This window comes from Canis lupus, chromosome 9, assembly GCF_048164855.1.
Source record: "Canis lupus baileyi chromosome 9, mCanLup2.hap1, whole genome shotgun sequence".
Taxonomy (NCBI): Eukaryota; Metazoa; Chordata; class Mammalia; order Carnivora; family Canidae; genus Canis; species Canis lupus.
Window position 1 is genome coordinate 30,741,854 of NC_132846.1, and position 25,429 is coordinate 30,767,282.

Consider the following 25,429-nt stretch of genomic DNA (forward strand, 5'->3'; position numbering starts at 1 on the left):
TGGCCTCTGTACTTTGGGCCTGGCAATACCCATATAGAATGCCCACCGCCACCAGTGGCAAACCAGTAACAAATTATTATTATTTTTTTAAAGATTGTATTTATTTATTCATGAGAAACAGGGAAAGAGAGAGAGGCGGAGACACAGGCAGAGGGAGAAGCAGGCTCCATGCAGGGAGCCCGATGTGGGACTCGATCCTGGGACTCCAGGATCACACCCTGGGCCAAAGGCAGACACTCAACCTCTGAGCCACCTAGGCGCCCCCCAGTAACAAATTAAAAAGTTTCCCTACACTTCCTACACGTTACATATATCTCTCTTCAGTGAACCCAAGATCCTATGGGCAAGAGCTGCCAAATTACAAATATGTAAATATGATAAAGTTGGTATAATTCACTTTTGAAAAAAGAAAGTCATGTACACTACACTGCACTGCAAACAACTCAGCATTCCTGGATTACAGCTAACCCGTGAAAATTCTACCGTGGGAAGCATATTCTAGGAAACACCTAATAAAGTGATCAGAGATGCAGGAAACTTTGAATTTCTTACAGAAATACAAAGAAGCCCTATATAAGGATGAATATCATAATATGAAAGAACAAGGTGGGCAGGACAAAGCTTATATTTTTAGTCTAGCGTAGTTTATCTTCCAGTTTTTCACTGAATTGTTTTTATTCATCCCCTACTTTAATACAGTCTAGTAACGACTGGAAGACAATGACTCAAGCAAAAGCTAGAAGTCTTTTCAAAGATGTAAAGGATGTGGGTAGCATAACACATTTATAGCCTATGCCTATTTTTAAATTGTAAAAGTGATAGACGTGACTACCATGCTGATACAAAGAACTTAAATGCCATTTTAATGCATTTCCCAAAAAAAGTTTTTACTGTGAAATACACATACAAAGAAGATATTTAATATATACATGCATCTGAAAGAATAATTTATATATGGGAAAACATGTTTCTGTCACCTAGCTTAAAAATATTGCCAGTATCTCTAAAACTCACAGCATAATGCTAAATGATCACATGCCTCTCCCTAAGTAACTACCAATGAGAAGTTTGTGCTATACTCTTGCTTTATAGACTACATGTTCATTAATATTAATAATTTTAGCCAATTCTAGAGCATTTATTATGTGCCAGAGCATAAATATTTTATTTCATTTTGTCTGTTTCTGAATACTATGTAAATTGAGTTACTGCCCATGGCTCATATGGCCCAATACTATGCTTCTGAGATTCACTGATGTTGAGCCATATAGCTATAACCCACTCATTTTCACTGCTATATACTATTTCACATATATCTATCAACGTACTCATTTTCCTTTGAAAGACATTTGGGTTGTTTTTAGTTTTTGCTAATATAAACTATTCTCCTAACACTGTTGTATGTCTCTTGGTGCACATGTGTAGGAGTTTCTTTAGTATATATACATCTAGGAGTGAAACTACTGTGTCACAGGGCACACTCACATTCACCGTTACAAGAATATGTCAAACCATCTTCCAAAGTGATTGTACCAATTCACATTTCCATCAATAGTCAATGAGAATCATAGTGCTGTATATCCTCACCAACATTTGGTATCACCACTTTCTTAAATTTTTTCCTAACTGATGACTTAAAGGTATTTCATTGTGGTTTAATTTGCATCTCCTTGATTGCTAGAGAATGTACATTTTATATATGAAATTGTAAATTAAATATATTATAACACACACATGTGTATGTGTGTGTCTGCCTATCTCCATTTAGGTTTCCTATTCTTTATTCTGGATATTAGACTTTGGTGGTTATATCTGTTGTTCTGTTGCAACATCTTTTCCATTTGCGGCTTATCTTTCTTTTTTATTTTTTATTTTTAAATTTATTTATTCATGAGACACACAGAGAGGAAGAGGTAGAGACATAGGCAGAGGGAGAAGCAGGCTCTCCATGGGTAGCTCTATGTGGGACTTGATCCCGGGACCACAGGATCGTGCCCTGAGCCAAAGGCAGCCGCTCAACCACTGAGCCACTCAAGTGTCCCTGTGGCTTGTCTTTTTTATGCTACTGCGAAAAAGAAGTTCTTAATTTCAATCTAATCAATTTATCCATGTTACTTTATAGTTGTGTTTTTGTGTCATATTTTTTTTTGTAATACATTTTATTTTATTTTATTTTATTTTTTTTTAAGATTTATTTATTTATTTATGAGAGAGAGAGGCAGAGACACAGGCAGAGGGAGAAGCAGGCTCCATGCAAGGAGCCCGATGTGGGACTCGTCCCCGGGTCTCCAGGATAACACCCTGGGCTGCAGGCGGCGCTAAACTGCTGAGCCACCGGGGCTGCCCTGTAATACATTTTTTTTTTTTTTTTTTTTCTGTAATACATTTTAAAGCCCTGGCTTAAATGTTTGATCTTCTGGAATGTGAGGTAGAAATGATTTTCACTTTTCTCTCTACAGGATAACTGGTTACTAAGCACCATTTATGGGACAGGCCATCCTTTCACCTGTGATCTGTAATGCTGGCTCTATGATAAACCAGGTTTCCAAACTAAACACAGATCCATATGAGGGGTCTCCAGTCTGGTGTACTGATCTGTTTACCTAACCTGTGCCAATCTAAGTCTAAATTATCTTATATACAAAAGTTAAAAAATAGTTCAGTTATCTACAAGGATTTGACACCCTCTCCACTCTCTTGTTTTGTATCTTGGCTATTTTTGGGCCTCTGATCTTCTACATTAATTTTGGGATCAGCTTGTCAAGTTTTATGGAACTCCATTGGGATTTTGATTGAAAGTGCATGGAATCTATAGATCAGTTTGGGAGAAATAATATCTCTAGTATATTGAACCATCCAATCTACAAAAATGATCTTTGTATATATTTAAGTTGTACTTATGTAAAAATTTAAGTTGTACTTAGTATCCTTTAAATTATTTTCATCTTTAATATAAATATACATATTTTATTAGATTTCTAGGAACCTTGTATTTATGCTACTTCGAATAGTCTGTGCTGGCATATAGAAATACAGTTATTTTTGCATATAGATCTTTTATTTCACAACCTTGTAAAAAATCTTATTAATTCTAATAATTTTTCTGTAGATTCTTTTGTATATTCTGTGTAGACAACCCTCCCTTAAGCCCTGTAACCACTAATCAGTTCTCTGTCTCTATAATTTTGCCTCTCTTAGGATGTCACATAAATGGAAGCACACAGGGTGTCTGAGCTGCTCAGTTGGTTAAGCATCTGCCTTTAGCTCAGGCTGTGATCACAGAATCCTGGGATTGGGCCCCTCATCAGGCTCCCTGCTCAGTGAGGAGCCTGCTTCTCCGTCTTGCTCATGTTCTGTTAAATAAATAGAATCTTTTAAAAAAATGGAAGCACGGGATCCCTGGGTGGCGCAGCGGTTTAGCGCCTGCCTTTGGCCCAGGGCGCGATCTTGGAGACCCGGGATCGAATCCCATGTCGGGCTCCCGGTGCATGGAGCCTGCTTCTCCCTCTGCCTGTGTCTCTGCCTCTCTCTCTCTCTCTGTGTGACTATCACAAAAAAAAAAAAAAAAAAAAAAGGTTTAAAAAAAAAATGGAAGCACATATTATGCAAACTTTGAGACTGGCTTCTGTAATACTGTGATATACAGCTGACCCCTGTACAACAAGGGTTTAAACTGTGCAGGTCCATTCATACATGGATTTTTTTTTTTTTATAAATACAGTATAGCACTGTAAATGCAGTTTCTCTTCCTTATGATTTTTTTTTTAATTGTATTTATTTATTCATGAGAGACATACACACACACACAGAGAGGGGGGGGGGCGGGGGGCAGGGACACAGGCAAAGGGAGAAGCAGGCTCCATGCAGGGAGCCCCACATGGGACTTGATCCTAGGTCTCCAGGATCACACCCTGGGCTGAAGGTGGTGCTAAACCACTGAGCTACCCGGGTTGCCCTCTTAGGATTTCCTAAATAACACTTCCTTTTCTCTAGCTAACTTTACTCAGAATACAGTATATAAGCACATAACATAAAACATTTGTTAATTGACTATGTTATCAATAAGGCTTCTGGTCAACAGTAGGCAATTAGTCATTAAGATTTTGAAAAGTCAAAAGTTATACGCAAATTTTGATTGTGTGTGGGGTGGTCAGTGCCCTCATCGCCACACATATTTTGTTCAAGGACCAACTGTAATAAGAAACATGTTTGGTCTTTGTCTGGTTCTTGGCACAGGATTCCTAAAACCCTCATAATTTCCTGAGGGGTGAAAGAAGTATCTTTTATTATTCATAATAAGCCTCTTTCAACTGCACCTGAGTTTGTGTTAGTAAGGTGATTCTTGGAGGATGGGGGCTGATTCACAGAGAAACCAATCATGTGAAATCATGTGACTAGAGGGTTGAACTTTTTGTACCATCCCCTGACCTCTGTAAAGGTCTTGAGATTGATCTTGAGGTCAATTGCCAATGATTTAATCAATTGTGTCTACATAGCAGAACCTCCATAAAAACTCTAAACAACAACAGGGTCTCGGGAGCCTCCAGACTGGCAAACCCATGTTAGTACTGGAAGGAAGGCGCACTTGGACAAGATATGAAATTACTGTATCCCTTCCCCATACCTTGCTCTACATAGCTCTTCACCTGGCTTTTTATTGCAGCCTTTCTTAACACTCTTTCAAATTAGTAAATGTGTTTTAAACTAGTGAATCTAAGTAAATGCTTCCTTAAGTTTTGCGAGCCATTTTGTGAATCTGGTAAGTTATTGAATCTTAGGATGGAGTCAAAGGGACCCCTTCCCCCAATTTATAGCTAGTCCGTCAGAAGTACTAGTGACAATCTGGAATGTCTGACTACATCTGAAGGGGGGGGGCAGTCTTGGGGACTGAGTCCTTAATCCGACTGCACTCTCCCTGGAGAGTTTGTGACAGAACTGAGTTAAATTACAGGACACCCAGGATGGAGAAATGGTTGGTATGGGGAAAAACCTTCATACTTTTGGTATCAGAAGTATTGAGAATAGGGCAGCCCCGGTGGCGCAGCGGTTTAGCGCCACCTGTAGCCCGGGGTGTGATCCTGGAGACCCGGGATGAGTCCCACATCAGGCTCCCTGCATGGGCCTGCTTCTCCCTCTGCCTGTGTCTCTGCCTCTCTCTCTCTCTCTGAATTTAAAAAAAAAAAAAAAAAGTATTGAGAAAAGAGAGAAACAGTGGTGCTTTAACTTTAGTTTTTCTCACTCACTATCACGCCTTTGATAGTCTATCACAGTAGTTTAAACCTTATAGAATATTAGATATTCAGTTTTATTAAATGTTAATTCAACCATGTTGTCTACATTCTTGAGTAGCCTGAAAAATTTATCTGGGTAAATGGGAAAAGTCCAAAAGATAGTGTTTCTACACTAGAACCTTATATATGAGCTCCTGCTGCTGAGAAGTCTTCTTTGGTCACTAGTATTTTTTTTTCAACTCGTTAAAACTTTGGATACTATCTTGATTTATAAGCTATAACTGACAAAGTAGGTATATTTCACAAAAATATGCGAAATTAAATGAGAAACTCCATGCAAAATGAACTATGGAGTGCCAGGCACATAGTATAAGCTCCACTAGTGATATCGTGTCTAGAACACTCATTTTCCAGATTATGCAAATCACCAACTGAAACATGCTATTCTAATGGTTTAAATATTAAAAGGTCACAACTTTGTGCATATTTTAGCTAACACCTCTTTATAAGGAAGCAAACAAAAATGATTTTATTTAAACAAACATACTGTATAATTTCCCTATGCTAGATTATAATTCACCAGCCCAGAGAATGCAGGAACCACTAAAAGGAAACCAAAAACCTGAGATTTTATCTTCCAAATATAGGAAAAGAAAACTATTAGAAAGAAAATGTAAGCTCAAATGGAACTGTGGACAACAAATGTTTTTAGTGTCAACAAATCACTTTCTCTCAAAAACTTTAGACAGTATTTTGTTCCCTCCACATGCTCCCCGCCACGCCCCCAAATCCCCAATCTACAGAAGCCATGCACAAAAACCGGGCTACTTATGAAACCTATATGGTGATCCGAATCAACATATGACAATTATTTTAAAAATCAAAAAAAAAAAATCAACAGATTTTCTTAAATAATCTAGAACAAAGACTGAGTATACCTCAAGACAACTAAATTAAAGACACTTTGTTCCCAACAACCAACACTTCGTTGCTAGTGGCTAAATCATTTAAGTTCTAAACAAACTTTACCTCCATCAAGAGTAAGTTTTGATCGCCACTCAACAGGCAGAAATTCAACATGTGTTGCATGGTTGGAAAAATGCCTTTCTTCAATTTTTCTTGCAGCTTCTCTCATCCTAAAAAAAGAAAATAAAAACAAAAACATGTTATCAGAGAAACTTCTTCTATGTATTTATATGGTATAAAATGTCTTTAATCATACCACTTCCACTTGCTTCTAACTTTATCCTATTATGTTTCAATTATTGTTACACCATGCAATGGTTCATAACAGTAGGAAACCTTCATTTCAAAGCTATTTCCCTAAACTTCTCATCTATGATTTCAAATATTATAAGCTTTCACATTATATCCTAAATAACTATACATAAAATCTTTGGTAGAAGGCAGCCCAGGTGGCTCAGTGGTTTAGCGCCGCCTTTAGCCCAGGGCGTGATCCTGGAGACTGGGGATCGAGTCCCACGTCGGGCTCCCTGCATGGAGCCTGCTTCTCCGTCTGCCTCTGTCTCTCATGAATAAAAAAATAAAATCTTAAAATTAAAAAAATAAATAAATAAAAATCTTTGGTAGAGAGAACAGTACAATGAAGACTTCCTATGCTATCATCCTGCTCCAAATATTAGCAAGTCATGACCTGTCCTATTTCATCTATTCCTCCACTCATCTTCCCCATAATATGAATTTTTAAGTTTTATTTTAAAAATTAAGATAGGGATCCCTGGGTGGCGCAGTGGTTTGGCGCCTGCCTTTGGCCCAGGGCGCGATCCTGGAGACCCAGGATCGAATCCCACATCGGGCTCCCAGTGCATGGAGCCTGCTTCTCCCTCTGCCTGTGTCTCTGCCTCTCTCTCTCTCTCTGTGAGACTATCATAAATAAATAAAAAAATTAAAAAAAATAAAAATAAAAAATAAAATAAAAATTAAGATAGAGGGATCCCTGGATGGCTCAGCAGTTTAGCACCTGCCTTTGGCCCAGGGCGTGATCCTGGGGTCCCGGGATCGAGTCCCACGTTAGGTTCCCTGCATGGAGCCTGCTTCTCCCTCTGCTTGTGTCTCTGCCTCTCTTTCTCTCTTTCTATTGTGAATAAATAAATAAAATCTTTTAAAAAATAAATAAAAATTAAGATAGAGCAAATTTTTTTTTTTCCTTTTTGGGGTCAGTGGTATAGATTCACGATTAGTACCACCACAATTAAGATACAGTCTAGTTCTATTATTCCCCCAAATTCCCTCACAAGAACCCTTTATAGAGCACCCTTCCCCCATATTTTAAAGCAAATCCCAGACATCACATCATCTCATCTGTAACTTGTTTAGTAGCTATTTCTAAACATAAGGAAAACATAACCTATTCAGAGCTATTATCATACCAAAATTTTTAACAATTCTTTAATTTCAGCAAATACGTGGCTCAGTGGTCCCATTTCCCCAGTTAGACTAGACATGCTATTTTGTAACATAAAATATATCTTTCATTTGTTTGAATTGAGCTCGAAATACAATGGTTTCCCCTTTATATGTGGGATACATTCCAAAACTCCTAGTGGACGCCTGAAACTACAGATAGTACTGAACCCTATATGTTCTGTTTTTTCCAATACATATACACCTATGATAGTTTAATTTATAAAGTAGGTATAGTGAGAGCTTAGTAACAATAATCAAACAGAACAATTATAACAATTAAGTTATATATATGTGGTTTCTCCCTCAAAATCTTACTGCATTGTATTCATCCTTCTGCTTCTTATGATAACATATGAGATGATAAAATGCCTATGTGGGGAGATGAAGTGAGGTGAATGACACAGGCACTGTGAGGCAGCGTTAGGCTACTATCATCTGCTTCCAGATGCAGTTGACACCAGTTAACTGACATCATGGAGAATGAAACTGCAGATATGATGGGGGACTACTGTATAGTCCATGCACTGTAAGTGGTGGATATCTCTCTCATGTATCTTTTAATCTATTGGTTCCTTTCTCTCCTTTTTTTTTTGGGGGGGGGGGGTTTGGTTTTCTAATTTATTTTTGTCCTGTAGAGTTCTTCAGAGTCTGACTTTTAATGATTGCAATTCCATGGTATTGTTTAACATGTTCTTTGTCCTCTACTTCCCATAATTTGTTAGTGAGATATGGGGCTTGATCAGATTCAAGTTCCACTGTTTTGGCAAGACTACTAACTCCATAGGTGCATATATCTGTGTTGGTCTCTTTTTGGTGATGCTAGCAGTTATGACAATCATTGCTTAGATTGATTTATTACGGTTCCATCACTCCTTGTTTACAAAGCTTATACTTCTAGAAAGAGAAATTTCCTCGTATTGAATACTTGGTTGTTTTGTAGTACAACTGTCTCCTTTTTTTGGTCAGTAAATATCTTCAAGTTGGCTTCTCTTTTTTTTTTTGTTTTTTTTGTTTTTTTTTTTTTGTTTCTGTGGCTTCTGTCTCCTTTTGACACAACCTGAGTCTTTTCTTTTGAAGAGTTTTTATTTAATTATTTTTATTTAATTATTTTAAAAAATATTTTATTTTTATTTAATTACTTTTTAAAAGATTTTATTTATTCATGAGAGACACACAGAGAAAGGCAGGAACATGGGCAGAGGAACAAGCAGGCTCCTTGCAGGAAGCCTGATACTTGATCCCTGGAGCGGGGATCATGCCCTGAAAGTAGACGTTCAATTGCTGAGCTACCCAGGCATCCCAGTTGGGTGGCTCTTTCGTTTGTTCAGAGTTGTGCAATTATCACCACTATCTAATTTCAGAACTTACATATCCCCAAAAGAAACAATGTAGTCACAACGTTCACTCCCCATGTTTCCTCTCCCTAAGCCCTGGTGATCATGAATCCACTTTCTGACTCTATGGATCTGCCTATTCTGGATATTTAATATAAATGGAATCATATGTATGTGGCTTTTGTGTCTGGCTTCTTTCACTTAGTATGTTTCAAGGTTCATCCATGTGGTATCATGAATCAGTACTTCACTGCTTTTTATAGCTGAATAATATTCTACTGTATGAATATACTTTTACTTATCCATCCATCAGCTAATGAATATTCTATTTTTGGGACAATGATGTATAATGTTGCTCTGAATATTCTTTAACAGGTTTTTGTGTAGATATGTTTTCAATTCTCCTGGGTATATACCTAGGAGTGGAATTATACTGGCTTGTATGCTAACTCTACATAATTTTTTGAAGAAGTACTAAACTATTTTCCAAAGCAGTTGTACTACTTTACAATCCCACCAGCAACATGAGGGTTCTAATTTTTAAACGTCCTCATTAACATTTATTATTTTCCATCTTTTTTGTAAGAGTCAACCTAGCAGGTGTAGAGAGTGGCATCTCATCGTGGTTACAAATTGCATCTTCCTAACCTCTAATGATATTGAACATCTTTTCAGTGTTTATGTGCCATTGTATATTTTATCTGGACAAATGTTTGTTCAAATCCTTTTCCTATTTTAAAAAATTGAACTTTTTAAATAAGCATTCTTTATACAGGCTAGATTCTTCTCAAATTACAATTTTTTAAAAAAGATTTTATTTGTTCATTCATGAGAGACACACACACACAGAGAGATAGAGGCAGAGACACAGGCAGAGGGAGAAGCAGGCTCCATCCCGGGTCTCCAGGATCAGGCCCTGGGGAGAAGGCGGCGCTAAACCACTAGGCCACCTGGGCTGCCCTCAAATTACAATTTGTAATCCCCCCATTCTGTGGGTTGTCTTCACCTTCCTGATAATGTCCTTTGAAGAACAAAAGTTTTAACTTTTGCTAAAGTTCAACTTATCTCTTTTTTCCTCTGTGGCTTCTATTTTTGATGTTGGATCTTAGAAACCATTGCCTAATCCAAGGTCACAAAGATATACTCCTATGTTTTAAGAGTTTATAGTTTTGGCTCTTATATTTTAGCCTCTGATTTTGAATTAATTTTTGTATATGTGTGAGGTAGAGGTTTGATTTCATTCTTTTGCAGATATCCAGGTGTCCCAGCACCATTTGTTAAAAGGCTATTCTTGGGACACCCGGGTGGCTTAGTCAGGTAGATGTCCAACTCTAGATCTCGGTGATGTGAGTTCAAGCCCTGCATTGGGCTCCATGCCCAGTATGGAGTCTACTTTTTTTTTTTTTTTAAGATTTTATTCATTTATTCGAGAGAGAGAGAGAGAGAGAGAGAGAGAGAGGTGCACAGACACAGGCAGAGGGAGAAGTAGGCCCAAAGCAGGGAGCCTGACGAGGGACTTGATCCTGGGTCTCCAGGATAACACCCTGGGCTGAAGGCGGCGCTAAACCACTGAGCCACCCAGGCTGCCCTGGAGTCTACTTTTTTAAAAAAGGTTATTATTTCCTTAACGAATTATTTCAGCACTTCCATTGAAAAATCAATTGAACACTAAATTCTATTCCATTCATCTTGCTTTGTAGTAAGTTATGAAATTGGGAAGTCTAAGTCTTCAGTCTTTGTTCTTTTTCAAGATTGTTTTGGCTGTTCTGAGTTCCTTGAATTTCCACAAGGATTTTAGGATCAACGTGTCAATTTCTGCATAAGCACAGATAGGTCTTTAATAGGAATGTGCTGAGTTTGGAGATCAATTTGGGAAGTACTGCAATCTTAACATTAAATCTTTTAATCCACAAATGAAGGCAGTCATTTTCACTTATATTTAGGTCTGCTCTAATTTCTTTCAAAGGTATATTATAGTTTTCAGTGTACAAATCTTATATTTCTCTTGTTAAACTTATTGCTAGGTAGGTTATTCTTTTTGATACTTAGTAAAATGGAAATGCTTTTTTTCTTTTTTTTATAAAGTAAACTCCCCCCAACCTGAGTCTTGAACTCATAACCTTGGGATCAAGAGTCATACATTCTTGACTGAGCCAGCCAGGTGCCCCTGGAAATGCTATCTTAATTTTCAGATTGTTCATTGATAGTATGTAAATACAATTTGTTTTTACATCGGATCTTGTATCCTATAACTTTGCTGAGTTCATTTATCAGCTGTAATAGTTTTTCTGTGTATATGTATAGATTCCCTAGTATTCTCTCTCTATAAGATCTTATTATGTGGGCAGCCCAGGTAGCTCAGCAGTTTAGCGCCGCCATCAGCCCAGGGCCTGATCCTGGAGACCCGGGATCGAGTCCCACATCGGGCTCCCTGCATGGAGCCTGCTTCTCTCTGCCTCTGTCTGTCATAAATAAATAAAATCTTAAAAAAAAAAAAAAAAAGATCGATCTTATCTGCAAACAGAGATCATTTTATTTCTTCATTTATAATCTGGATCTTTTTAATTTCTTTTTCTTGTCTAACAGCCCTGGCTGAAACCTACAGTATAATGTTGATCAGAATTGAGAGAAGATGTCCCAGTTTTGTTTTTGATCTCGAGGAAAAGCTTTCAGGTTTTTAAAGTATAATTTTAGTCATGGGCTTGTAGATATCTTTCCTCAGATTGTGGAAATTCCCTTCTCTCCCACTAGTTTCCTGAGTGTTTTCATTATGAAAGGGTGTTAAATTTTGTTAATGCATCAAAAACCACATGCTGTGTTTTTTTCCCTTTGTTCTATTACCCTTGATTGATCTTTAAAAATATGTTGAATCAACCTTGCATTCCTGGGATAAATCTCACTTGATAGTAGTGTGTATCATCTTTACATGCTGTTGATGGATTCAGTTTGTTGAGGATTTTTGTGTCCATAATGAATACTAATTTGTATTCGTAAAGGATATTGACCTATAGTGTTTTTTTCTCCTTATGACATTTTTGTCTGGTTTTGGCATTAGGGCAATACTGGCCTCAAAGGATAAGTTGGTAAGTCTTCTTGACTCTTAACTTTTCTGAGTTTGTGAAGAATTGATACTCTTTCAATGTTTTGCAGATTTTGCTAATGAAGTCATCTGGTCCTGAGCCTTTTCATTTTTTCAGAAGTTTTTGGATTATTATTTTTTTAAAGATCTTACATATTTATTTATGAGAGACACAGAGAGAGAGGCAGAGATATAAGCAGAGGGACGAGAAGCAGGCTTCGTGCAGGAAGCCTGATGTAGAAGCTGATTCTGGGACCCTGGGATCATGCCTTGAGCCAAAGGCAGACAGAACGCTCAACCACTGAGCCACCCAGGTGTCCCTGATTATTAATTCAAATACTTTACTTGTTAATGGTCAATTTAGATTTTCTCTATCTTCTTACTGACCACCAGATCAGTTTGTGAGTGTGTATCTCTCTAGGAATTTGTCCATTTCATCTATGGTATCTAATTTGTTGGCATAGAATTATAATTATGCACAGTATTCCCCTATAATCCTTTTGATTTCGATAAGGTAATTATTTCCCTCTTTGATTCATCTTTTCAAATGTTTAGTTTTAACAAGTGTAAGAATGTATAAAGAAAGACCACACTTTAAGGTTTCTAATATTATCCTACCCACAAATTCATGTTTGATGGCTGTAGAGTTCTTATGTAGTTCATTATGATATAATAATTAGAATTATCTGACCAAAATGTAAAAACTGGTGGGGCTGAGAAACTCTGAGTTATAATCTCAGGAAAATACTGCATTTGACTAAAGTACTGTGGTCTCCTACAGTAAATTTACATAATCCTCCACTCTGCAGGATCACTATCCTAGTTCTCAAATGGTCACATATTTAGATACTAATTAGGCAAGCAGGTATGTCTCCTAAATCACCTGGTTGTAATTAATTGCAATGATTCAAAAAAGGAAAGAAAGAGAAAGATAAAAGAAAATAGTAAGGAATGGAGGAAGGAAGGGGATAAGGAAGGGAAGAGGGAGAAGAGAGGGCAGGGACGGAGGAAGGGAGAGAGATTGGCTATGCCTCCAGATTTGCCTTACTAAAAATGGTAAAATATTTCCTAAATATACGGGTCTTGACTACATGAGAAACCCTGAGACCAATGGAGAACAGAGAAAACAACAAAACAGGAATGATTAAAAAACATTATGATATAGCACAGGCTACAATCCATGAATGTACAGCTACAAGGCTCCACACAAAGTTGCGTCTTGCTATAAGCTTATTAAGCTTCATTGTTCCTCTGTAGGCAATGAATGCTTGCTTAGTTGATATTTTGAAAGAGAGAGAGAGAGAGAAATTAATAGGACCTAAGAATTACTGTCCAATTAAAGATCATTAAATAGCTCTGAAAAAATAAAGCTTTATAATTCTCAATTTAAAAAAATCAATTGATAACACAAATTGGTTTTAAGATATATATAGGAAAGGATGAAAATAGAAAATGAAAACAATTGACAAGGTACACCCTTTACACAAGAAAGCAAGGCCCAAAAGTGTATATGCCACCTTTGTGTGAAAAAATTTGCATTGCTGAAAGAAATTTTAGAAAAATATAAAACAAATGAATAACATTGCTATGAGACACAAGGACAGAAGACAATGGGGGATGATGGAGAGAGGAATGGGAGTCAGACTTCTCATTCTGCACATTTTTATACTTTGTAAACCATGTGAATATATTTCCTATTCAAAAAATAAATTTTGTTGACAATCTGGTTTGCTGTTGTCCTTCCATTTTTTTCTGTGCTTACAGCTTGATGCCTTTCTTCTTTAAAAATTCCTTTGTGGGGACCCTTTTAAAGAAAGAGGAAGCCAAAAGAAATAATCCACAAAAACAGGGATTGAAAAGATATTACAATGACACTAAATTCATATCTTTCAATAGTTACTCTGAATGCGAATGGGCTAAGTGAGCCCATCAAAAGACCCAGGGTATCAGAATGGATAAAAAAGCAAGACCCATCTATTTGCTGTCTACAAGAGACTCATTTGAGACCTAAGGATACCTCCAGCCTGAAAATGAAAGTTGGAGAACCATTTACCATTTAAATGGTCCTCAAAAGAAAGCAGGGGTAGCGATCATCATATCAGATAAATTAAAGTTTATCGCAAAGACTGTAGTAAGAGATGAAGAGGGACACTATATCATACTTAAAGGGTCTATCCAACAAGACCTAACAATCATGAATATTTATGCCCCTAATGTGGGAGCTACCAAGTATATCAATCAATCAATAACCAAAGTAAAGACATACTTAGATAATAATACAATAATAGTAGGAGACCTCAACACGGCACTTGCTGCAAATGACAGATATTTCAGGCACAACATCACCAAAGAAACAAGAGCTTTAAATGATACACTGGACCAGATGGATTTCACACATATATACAGAACTTTCCATCCGAACGCACTGAATACATATTCTTCTGAGGTGCACATGGAACCTTCTCCAGAATAGACCACATATGGGGTCACAAATCAGGACTCAACTGATACCAAAAGATTGGGAATGTCCTCTACATATTTTTCAGATCACAATGCTTTGAAACTAGAACTCAATCACAAGAAGAAATTTGGAAGAAACTCAAACACGTGGAGGTTAAAGAGCATCCTGCTAAAAGATGAATGGGTCAACCAGGAAATTAGAGAAGAATTAAAAAGATTCATGGAAACTAAAGAAAATGAAGACACAACCAAAATCTTTGGGATACAGCAAAAGCAGTCCTAAGAGGGAAATACATTGCAATACAAGCATCCCTCAAAAAACTGGAAAAAACTCAAATACACAAGCTAACCTCGCACCTAAAGGAACTGGAGAAAGAACAGCAAATAAAACCAACACCAAGAAGGAGAGTTAATAAAGATTTGAGCAGAACTCAATGAAATAGAGACCAGAAGAACTGTGGAACAGATCAATAAAACCAGGAGTTGGTTCTTTGAAGGAATTAATAAGATAGATAAACCATTAGCCAGCCTTATTAAAAAAGAGAAAAGACTCACATTAATAAAATCATGAATGAAAAAGGAGAGATTACAACCACTACCAAGGAAATACAAATAATTTTAAAAACGTATTATGAGCAGCTATGTGCCAATAAATTAGGCAATCTAGAAGAAATGAATGCATTTCTGGAAAACCACAAATTACCAAAACTGGGACAGGAAGAAATAGAAAACCTGAACAGGCCAATAACCAAGGAGGAATTGAAGCAGTCATCAAACACCTCTCAAGACACAAAAGTCCAGGGTCAGATGGCTTCCCAGGGGAATTCTATCAAACGTTTAAAGAAGAAACAATACCTACTCTACAAAAGCTGTTCTGAAAGCTAGAAAGGGACAGAATACTTCCAAAATACTTCCAAATACAGAATACTTCCAAACTCGTTTTATGAGGCCAGCATCACCTTAATTCCAAAATCAGACAAAGACCCCACCAAAAAGGAGGATTAGAGACCAATATCCCTGATGAACACAGATGCAAAAATTCTCAACAAGATACTAGCCAATGGATCCAAGAGCACATTAAGAAGATTATTCACCATGACCAAGTGGAATTTATCGCGGGGATCCAACGTGGGTTCAACACTGGTAAAACAATCTACCTGACAGATTATATCAACAAGAGAAAAAACAAGAACCATATGATCCTCTCAGTAGATGCAGAGAAAGCATTTGACAAAATACAGCATCCATTCCTGATCAAAACTCTTCAGAGTGTAGGGTTAGAGGGAACATTCCTCAGCATCTTAAAACCCATCTACAAAAAGCCCACCAAATATCATTCTCAATGGGGAAACACTGGGAGCCTTTCCCCTAAGATCATGAACACGACAGGGATGTCCACTCTCATCACTGCTATTCAACATAGTACCAGCAGTCCTAGCCTCAGCAATCAGACAACAAAAAGAAATAAAAGGCATTGAAACTGGCAAAGAAGAAGTCAAACTCTCCCTCTTTGCAGATAACATGATACTGTACATGGAAAAACCAAAAGACTACATCCCAAGACTGCTAGAACTCCTACAGCAATTCGGCAATGTGTCGGGATACAAAATCAATGCCCAGAAATCAGTGGCATTTCTATACACTAACAATGAGACTGAAGAAAGAGAAATTAAGGATTCAATCCCAGTTATAATTGCACCCAGTTATAAGCCTAAGATACTTAGGAATAAACCTAACCAAGAGGTAAAGGATCTATGTCCTAAAAACTACAGAACACTGCTGAAAGAAATTGAGTACACAAAGAGATGGAAAAATATTCCATGCTCATGGATTGGAAGAATATTGTGAAAATGTCAATGCTACACAGGGCAATTTTCACATTTAATGCAATCCCCTTATCAAAATACCATGGAGTTTCTTCAGAGAGTTGGAACAAATAATCTTAAGATTTGTGTGGAATCAGAAAAGACCCCGAATAGCCAGGGGAATATTGAAAAAGAAAACCAGAGATGGGGACATCACAATGCTGGATTTCAAGTTGTATCACAAAGCTGTAATCATCAAGACAGCATGGTACAAAAACAGACACAAAGATCAATGGAACAGAATAGAGAACCCAGAAATGGGCCCTCAACTCTATGGTCAACTAATATTTGACAAAGCAAGAAAGACTATCCACTGGGAAAAAGACAGTCTCTTCAATAAACGGTGCTGGGAAAATTGGACAGCCACGTGCAGAAGAATGAAACTATTCTCTTACACCAGACACAAAGATAAACTCAAAATGGATGAAAAATCTAAATGTGAGACAAGAACCCACAAAAATCCTAGAGAACACAGGCAACACCCTTTTTCAACTTGGCCACAGCAACTTCTTGCAAGATACAGCTATGAAGGCAAGGGAAACAAAAGCAAAAATGAATTATTGGGACTTCATCAAGATAAAAAGCTTCTGCACAGCAAAAAAACAGTCAACAAAACTAAAAGACAACCTACAGAATGGGAGAAGATATTTGCAAATGACCTATCAGATAAAGGGCTAGTATCCAAGATCTATAAAGAACTTATTAAACTCAACAGCAAAGAAACAAACAATCCAATCATTAAAATGGGCAAAAGACATGAACAGAAATTTCACCAAAGAAGACATAGACATGGCCAACAAGCACATGAGAAAATGCTCCGCATCACTGGCCATCAGGGAAATATAAATCAAAACCACAATGAGATACCACTTTACAACAGTGAGAATGGTGAAAATTAACAAGACAGGAAACAGCAAATGTTGGAGAGGATGTGGAGAAAGGGGAACCCTCTTGCACTGTTGGTGGGAATGTGAACTGGTACAGCCACTCTGGAAAACTGTGTGGAGGTTCCTCAAAGAATTAAAAATAGATCTGCCCTACGACCCAGCAATTGCACTGCTGGGGATTTACCCCAAAGATACAGATGCAGTGGAAGACCAAGACTCCCGCACCCCAATGTTTATAGTAACAATGTTCACAGTAGCCAAACTGTGGAAGGAGCCTCAGTGTCCACAAAAGATGAATGGATAAAGATGTAGTCTATATATACAATGGAATATTACTCAGCCATTAGAAATGACGAATAGGGAATCCTGGGTGGCTCAGCGGTTTGGCGCCTGCCTTTGGCCCAGGGCGTGATCCTGAAGTCCCAGGATCAAGTCCCGCATCAGTCTCCCTGCATGGAGCCTGCTTCCCCCTCTGCCTCTCTCTGTCTCTCATGAATAAATAAATAAATTCTTAAAAAAAAAAAAAAAAAAGACAAATACCCATCATTTGCTTCAACGTGGATAGAACTGGAGGGTATTATGCTGAGTGAAGTGAGTCAATCGGAGGACAAACATCATATGGTTTCATTCATAAAGGGAATATAAAAAATAGTGAAAGGGATTATAGGGGAAAGGAGAGAAAACGAGTGGGAAAAATTAGAGAGGGTGACAGAACATGAGAGACTCCTAACTCTGGGAAATGAACAAAGGGTAGTGGAAAGGGAGGTGATGGAGGGATGGGGTGACTGGCACCGAGGGGGCGCTTGACTGGATGAGCATTGGGTGTTATAAGTTGGCAAATCGAACTCCAATAGAAAAATATACAAAAATTTTAAAAAATTAAAATTCCTTTGCTATCATTTTTAGTTAAGTTTCAAGAGGGAATAAGATTAGCTTAAGAGTTAAATCTACCAGGTTCTAGAAAGTCTTTATACTCTGCTAAAATTTTAGCACGGTATTAGCATATAAATTCAGTGAAGATTTACCTTATAATAAAGTGCCACAAAAAGTAAATCCAATTTCAGATACAGTCATCCATTTCAGTAAACCAGTTCTGATATTCCTAGAAGTTGTCTATAAACTTTCTTCTCAACCCACATCAATCACTAAAATAAGGTGAAGGATAAACACCTAGCTCTAGGATTCTAAAAACATGATTTCAAAGATCCTCAGAGAACAAAACGTTGCCAGCAGGGTGGAGTCTGATAACCCTTTATACTACTTTGTTCATTTCAACTACAGTCTCACAAATACAAACAAGATTCAGAAGGGCAGTGACCAGGATGGAGTTAATTTTACTCTTTCTCTAGTTTTGGACAGCTAACTTAGGAATGAATGGTAGAAAGCAGGGAAAGGATTATGAAATTCTCTGGATTTTCCATTAAGCTGAATTCCTTTTTGTTTATTTTCTATCAATTACTAATTTATGTGGGGAGTTTTCCATCAAATTAACCTGTCTCTGAAGGAATAATGCCAATTCTCTATAGCCAACAATTTTTTTTTTTTTTTTTTTTTTTTTTAAGATTTGAGAGATAGTCAAGTCAGTCAGCAGGAGGGGCAGAGGGAAAGAATCCAAGGAGACTCAGCACTGAGTGTGGAGCCTGACATGAGGCTCAATCCCACGAACCTGACATTGTCATTGGAGTGGAAACCAAGGGTTGGACACACAACCAAATGTACCACCCAGGTGCCCTGGCAGATACTTTGTTTTTTTGAGCCACTCTGGATTCATTCATCCTATTTCCAATATTAGCTCTTGATTTTTATCTGTGGCTCTACCTCTCCCTATAATTATGATGAAGCCAATTTCCATCTGATTGTGGGAAATGACAAGTTCAGCAGATCAGACCCTGCATAGCAGCATGTGTAGATTCAGGTAGCTGGATGTGACACCACTGGTCACTGAAATGCCTAAACCAACTGGGACTTATGGAAAAAGGGCTTATTCTTCTTGAAGTTGAACACAATATAAACCATATCTGGAATCAGATGTCTAAGTATAGCTCAAAAATGAAGGAAAGCAGAGTAGATAGACACTGAATTTGGATTCTCATGACTGGCAAATCTTAGGTTTAGAATTCTCAGTTTTATGAATTACTAAATCTTCCTTTTGGCTTAAGCCTTTATGGTTAGGTCTTCCCTCAGGTACACCCAAAATATGCAAGCCGGTACCTTCCCATTTATCAATAGTTCCAGAGAAAACATGCCATTAAACCTATTTCTCGGGTTCCTAAATATCCAAGCAAAAGATCAGCATTTTAACAAAAATGTATATATATGAAGTAATGTGCAACTCAACAAAAAATAAAGTCAGAATCAGAGGGAAGAGATTTGTGTAATAAAAGTTATGAAGACTGACCAAAATTTCGGTGGCTTGGCAGTATCTGACAAAGTTTTTAAAAGCTGAACTGTACTTTTACTTTAATCCATTAGTTGGCATTAAGAGATTACAATAAAAAGTGAAAACAAAATGCAACGTTGCACTATTATTATTTGATGAGGACAAAATTCTTGGTATCACATAGTATTTGCTCTCTAAGGACTGAAGAAATACATTTACTTGAAGCCTCAGAACCAGATAAAGTGTGCTCTGAATCAACAACTGATCTGTTTTCATCACATCATAAATATGATTAGATTTTTCTTTTTTTTTTTTTAAAGATTTTATTTATTTATTTACTTATGAGTGACATAGAGAGAGGCAGAGATATAGGCAGAGGAAGAAGCAGGATCCACGCAGGGAGCCTGATGTAGAACTCGATCCCAACCCTGGGATCACACCCTCAGCCAAAGGCAGACACCCAACCACTGAGCCACACAGGCATCCCTCTTTTTTTTTTTTTTTTTTTTTTTTAATTTGAAGTAGGCTCCACGCCTAACACGGGGCTTGAGCTCATCACCCTGAGATCGAGAGTGGCATGCTCTACAAACTGAGCCATGCAGGCACCCCAGATTAGATTTTTCTTCATACTGGTGCTAGGTTAAGGCCAAATTTTAGGTGAAACTTTTTAACCCTAACATTTGCTTTCAAAATACAGTCCTTAATGTTTTTTAAACACAAATACAAACATCCTCCACCTCCATAACATGTTGGAGTTTTTAGAATAAAGATATGAATAGAAGTAAATTAATGAGGTAAACAATGTACCTGGTGTATTGGTAAACACCCACCTTCTCTGAGTAAAATTTAGAGTCTGGTTCCCTCTTGTAGTAATTAATTGGCCAGGTTAAACTGCTGACCGGCAATTTAAATAATTCCTAGGTTCTTCATAATCATGAAACTTTGCAATTATTCTGTTTCTGCAGTTCAGAGAGCAAGATACAAATTGAAAACTAAACGTTCTTCTTTGCTTTCAATCTTAGTTTAATGTAAATCAATAAGTTAAAAACACTTTATCCTTCACCTTCTCAATGCGGTGGGGGAAAAAACTCAAATATCATCATCACCATCATCTGGACATAAGCACTCCAAATTCTGGTCCAGAATTTCCATCTATAATGTAGGTATTACAGTGCTCAGTTCGGCAGCACATATATAAAGTAAGTATTACAGTAACTGGCATTGAAGAAACGTGTGGTGGAAAGATTAAACTCTGTTACACTCCAGACACAAGTTTGGACTATTAGACTAGATGAAGAATGTATTCATCAAAGAACTCACATGGCTGTATTTTTGATAATTCTTCCTTGGTCCATTTTCTGCCCAATGCCATGCACGACAAATACAATGTGGGTAGTCTGTGATGGCTTATCTTCTAATGTGGCTTCTTCTACATAACCTCTATGAAGTCTGGTCCCACTGCTTGATGCTGTAGAAAAATTATGATTCTAAGTTTACTATTTATTCCAGAAACAACATTTTGACAATATATATTGAAAGAAATAATAAAGTAAAAGGGATATTAAGAAAAAGAAACACAAAACAAAACAAAAAGAAAAAAGAAAAAAATTCACTGGGTTGGGTGTGGATGAAATTTGTAAGATAATGTATCTTGACTGGCTCAGATACAAAGTTCTTAACTGGACATGACACCAAAGTCAGAAACCACAGGAAAAAGAAAAGGAAGGAAGAAAGGATGGACTGAACACAAAAGTTTAAAAAGTTCTCTATCAAAAAAATACCATGAAGCATAGATAAAAGATGAATCACAAGCTGGGAAAAATTTTGCAAAATATATGCATAATTAGCTAATTACTGAGGTACAAAGGAGGGCTTACTAATCAAAAAGTGAGAAGACAACCATTCAAATAGCAGAACAGGCTAAAGATACAAGATAATTCACAAGACAAATATAAATGACTAGTAAACAAAGAATATACTCAAGCACATCTGTTATCAAAGAAATCACAACAAAAGATGGAATAGCAAAAAAATACCAGACTTAACAAAAATTTCTGAGAATTTATTAATAATGCTCTCACATCTTCCTCAGGTACCATTTCCTCTTTTCTTCCCTTTAGTCACACTTCTTGAAAGAGTTGTCTATTCTCACTGCCTCTATTTCTTCACCTACCTAGACTTCAAATCCACTCATGACTTCCATTTCACTAAACCCAACAGAAAATTTTAGCTTTCACCTTTAATTGCCATGTTTTATTTTCACATCACTGCCTGAGGTTTGACTGCTCTTGTGTTTCTAGAAGTATAAAAGATATTAATCCTGCCAGATCAGTCTAAATATATGATTATCACTGATAAGTACATGTGAATTTAGTCACCTTAATAAAGTTTCATTTAATAGGGCAGTAACTGTCACTAAATTTAAAACATCTTTAAAATATTCTAAAAGTAGAATTTGAATAGTCTATTTTGAATATAAGAGAAAAAGATTCTACAAATTTTGACAAAGCATAGTAACACTTAACAATTACCTTTAGAAAATCCCAGTTTTTGGGTAACTGTCCTTGCAATTTTAGAAGTTGTTGCATCACTATAAAGATACACTTCATCCATACTGTGCCAGTCAACGTGATTTCGACTCAATTTGAAACTATGAACAGCTGTTGCAAAAAGGAAAAATTAATTTGAAGGTCTCTTATTTATAAGTGTGAATAATTATAATACACAGATTTTTGAATCCATACCTGAACTGAGCTCAATAAAAAACTATTCTGCTGAAACACACATTGATATGAAGCAAGTAATACAGGGACTTTATCTTATAAATGATTAACCATGCTACAGGGAATGTCAACTTGTTAGAAGAACACAGAATAACTGGCTTAACCACCATAATTTTAACCTCTAACATGTAATTAATATGTTTTGATTATTAAAGAATTGCTTTCCCAGATGATATAACTGTTTCTTAGGTCTGAGTCCTCAATACCTTTGACATAGAAACTTAAGTTTCTTTTCTTCTGTGGATTTTATTTTTGGATCTGTGAAAATTTCACTCAGTGCAGATAAAACAAGACTAAGGGAAAAAAATTATCTTTAAACTGGGAAGAGAACAATCTAATTATTAGAATATATGGTAGTTTTGAAATAGATATGAAGACCAATTATCATTGGATATTGCTCACCATAACAGAAATCCAAAGTTAAAAGATGTTTTAATAAGAAATCAAAGAAATTTTTTTCTACTATAATGTTCAAATCAGTATGGTTACTGCATTTCTATAACTAAGATATGCCTGGTAAAAATAAGCTAAAAAACAAACCCAAAAAACCCACAAACCTCTATGCTCAAAAAATACATATAAGCTGTCTGAGGCAGGTACTAATGTCTTGATCATTTTGCACCACTAACACCAAACACAGTGTCCTAGCACAGAGCCTGACATGTATCACTAATTTAGTAATGCTTGCAGAAGCAATAGATTAAAAGAACTGTCATAACGTATTCATCCATTCATAACTTGCTAATTCTTATAATCCTGAATGCCTTAAACTTTCCTCTCTCTGTATCTCTGGAATAGAGGTGAGAAAAAAATCCACATATCCATCTTAAGGTGCATAGAAAACTATGCACCTTAAAACTGCTATGCCTGATTTATTTAAAACAAATCCTCTTTAAACAAAATATTATCTCCCATTATATATAAAGACTCTGAGGTACAAAGAGATTAAATGACTTGCCATAAAGCAAATTACCAGCAGAGCCTAACTATTCTGATTTGAAGCTGGGTTGAAAATAACCTCAAGTTAAACGTGAAAGGTTATATAGCCCTGGCCAAGATCTAAGATCAAAGTCATTTTTATGAAAACCTATTTCCTACTAGAACACATAGAAAAGTAAATCCTTTCTGGGAAATTGTTCTTGATTACAAATCCAATTTCAAAAATGTATGAAAAACCAATTTATATTTCATTTATCTGTCAGGATACATTACTAACATTGAACATAGACCAAGATGCAATTAATGTGACAAACAATAATATCTTCAATTTAAAAAAAACCAAAAACCAAAACAACATCCACGATGTACAAACTCAGCTTTTTTTTTTAATAAAAGAACTTTTTGTAAATTAGGAAAATCTTTTTCAAGAGTTTAATAATTTACTTTTCTATGTCTGATCCAAACCACTATTTTATGCTTTTTAATCTAATGTTTCTAAACCACATCTATGTTAAAATAGTTTTGAGCGACATATGCTTAAAACATTGAAACTACGGGACCAAGATATTAAGAGAATAGTGTTAAGCCAACGAATTTTGTTCCTCTTCAAATCATCCACAAACTGTTTTAAAGTAAAACATCTTAATATTGGTAAACATCTTATTACTGGACCACATATATTATTTACAAATGTTTATATCCCTTATAATCAAGTAACTCTAAACAAAATAGCACAACGGACACATTTCTAAAAAACTAGTAATTTCTATGCTTTAAATACTGAATACTATAAGCCAGGGAGTATAACTACATGGAGAAATGAAACTACAGTTACTGTACCTTGAGAACGCTTTCGCTTAAGACCTGCCGCATCTGAACTCTCCTTATATCCTCTCCATTTGAACAGAGAAGGGAGGGAGAAGGGAGGGAGGTGGTAGGCAACTAAGAAAGCAAAAACACTGAGCTTCAAAGTAAATTGTAAATGAGGTTTGCCATTTTGCCTTTTTGTTGTATTAACTTTAAAAAAAGGAGTTGTATTTGACAAACATTATTCCAAATGTTTATGTATATAATTTTCTAATTAAAAATCAGTGAAGCAAAATAGTAGTTTAATAATGTTTATCAAATATATGCTCTACTTTTATTGAATGAAAAAAGGCAAATGATACTCAAATTTTATCAGACAACTATGTGATCATCACATTTAATGTCTCTGCACAGACAGAATAAAAAAATAGGTCATGGTATTTTTGTATGCATAAGGGATTTATAAGCCCCATCTTTACAATACTAAGGTTATTTACTCTCACCAAATTAGTTGACAGTTGATGTGCAAATTAAGAAGGCAACAAATAACATTTTAAACATCTAATGCAGTTTTCCTGAGAAAATATCATAGTATACATTCCACTAGATGCCTTCTATTACTGAAGTGTATAATGGAAGCTTCCCACAGAAACAAAATCTTTTCACAACTCTGTTTGAGTTGCTAAAAGAATTATAAAATGAAACTTTTGCCAAAGTAAATCAAATTGGAAGCTCTTTAACCGATCAGTGATAAAATAATGAAAAAAAAAGTCACTAGTAACAATGTATGCTGTGACATCTTGTAAACATGCAACAGACAACATAAAGCCAGACACAGCCTTTGGCAAATCAGTAAATAACCTTAAAATCAACACTTTCCCTGTGGAACATTGTTAGTTATATATCAGTAAATTTCTTTACATTTTAAATAAGCAGTTATTTAAAAATCCACTTGAAATTGAACCTTACAAATCAGTTTCTTTTTCTTTTCTTTTTTTACAGATCAGTTTTTAACAGTTCAGGAAATGAACCATAGAACCTTTATGACTTAGTTCAAATTTATGTTCTAAAACATTTGCTTTTTCATCCTCACTCCCTTCTACATTAATGTGACATTCAAAGGTTAAATACTGCTCCAATATGAATACATTTAATTCCTGTTGTGCAGTACCAGAAATGGTTTAAAAATCTGTTGTATGTACAGATGAAAAGGTAACTGAGAAATGCTTACAAGGCA

The 25,429-nt window shown here is 36.2% G+C and overlaps 1 protein-coding gene across 7 annotated transcripts in view; it reads right to left on the minus strand.

The window, feature by feature from the left end:
- Window positions 1–25,429, minus strand: part of DDHD1 (DDHD domain containing 1) — a 108,999-nt gene that overhangs the window by 31,278 nt on the left and 52,292 nt on the right. For 4 of the 7 annotated variants that reach the window (XM_072838595.1, XM_072838596.1, XM_072838593.1 and 1 more), the window contains 3 exons: window positions 22,195–22,323; window positions 20,984–21,131; window positions 6,261–6,367 (listed from right to left, as the gene is read on the minus strand). In XM_072838595.1, coding sequence (XP_072694696.1) covers window positions 6,261–6,367; window positions 20,984–21,131; window positions 22,195–22,323 — 384 coding nt within the window. Of the gene's footprint in view, window positions 1–6,260; window positions 6,368–20,983; window positions 21,132–22,194; window positions 22,324–24,225; window positions 24,328–25,429 lie in introns of all 7 variants that reach the window. The other 3 variants (XM_072838592.1, XM_072838591.1, XM_072838590.1) reach the window with 1 other exon arrangement.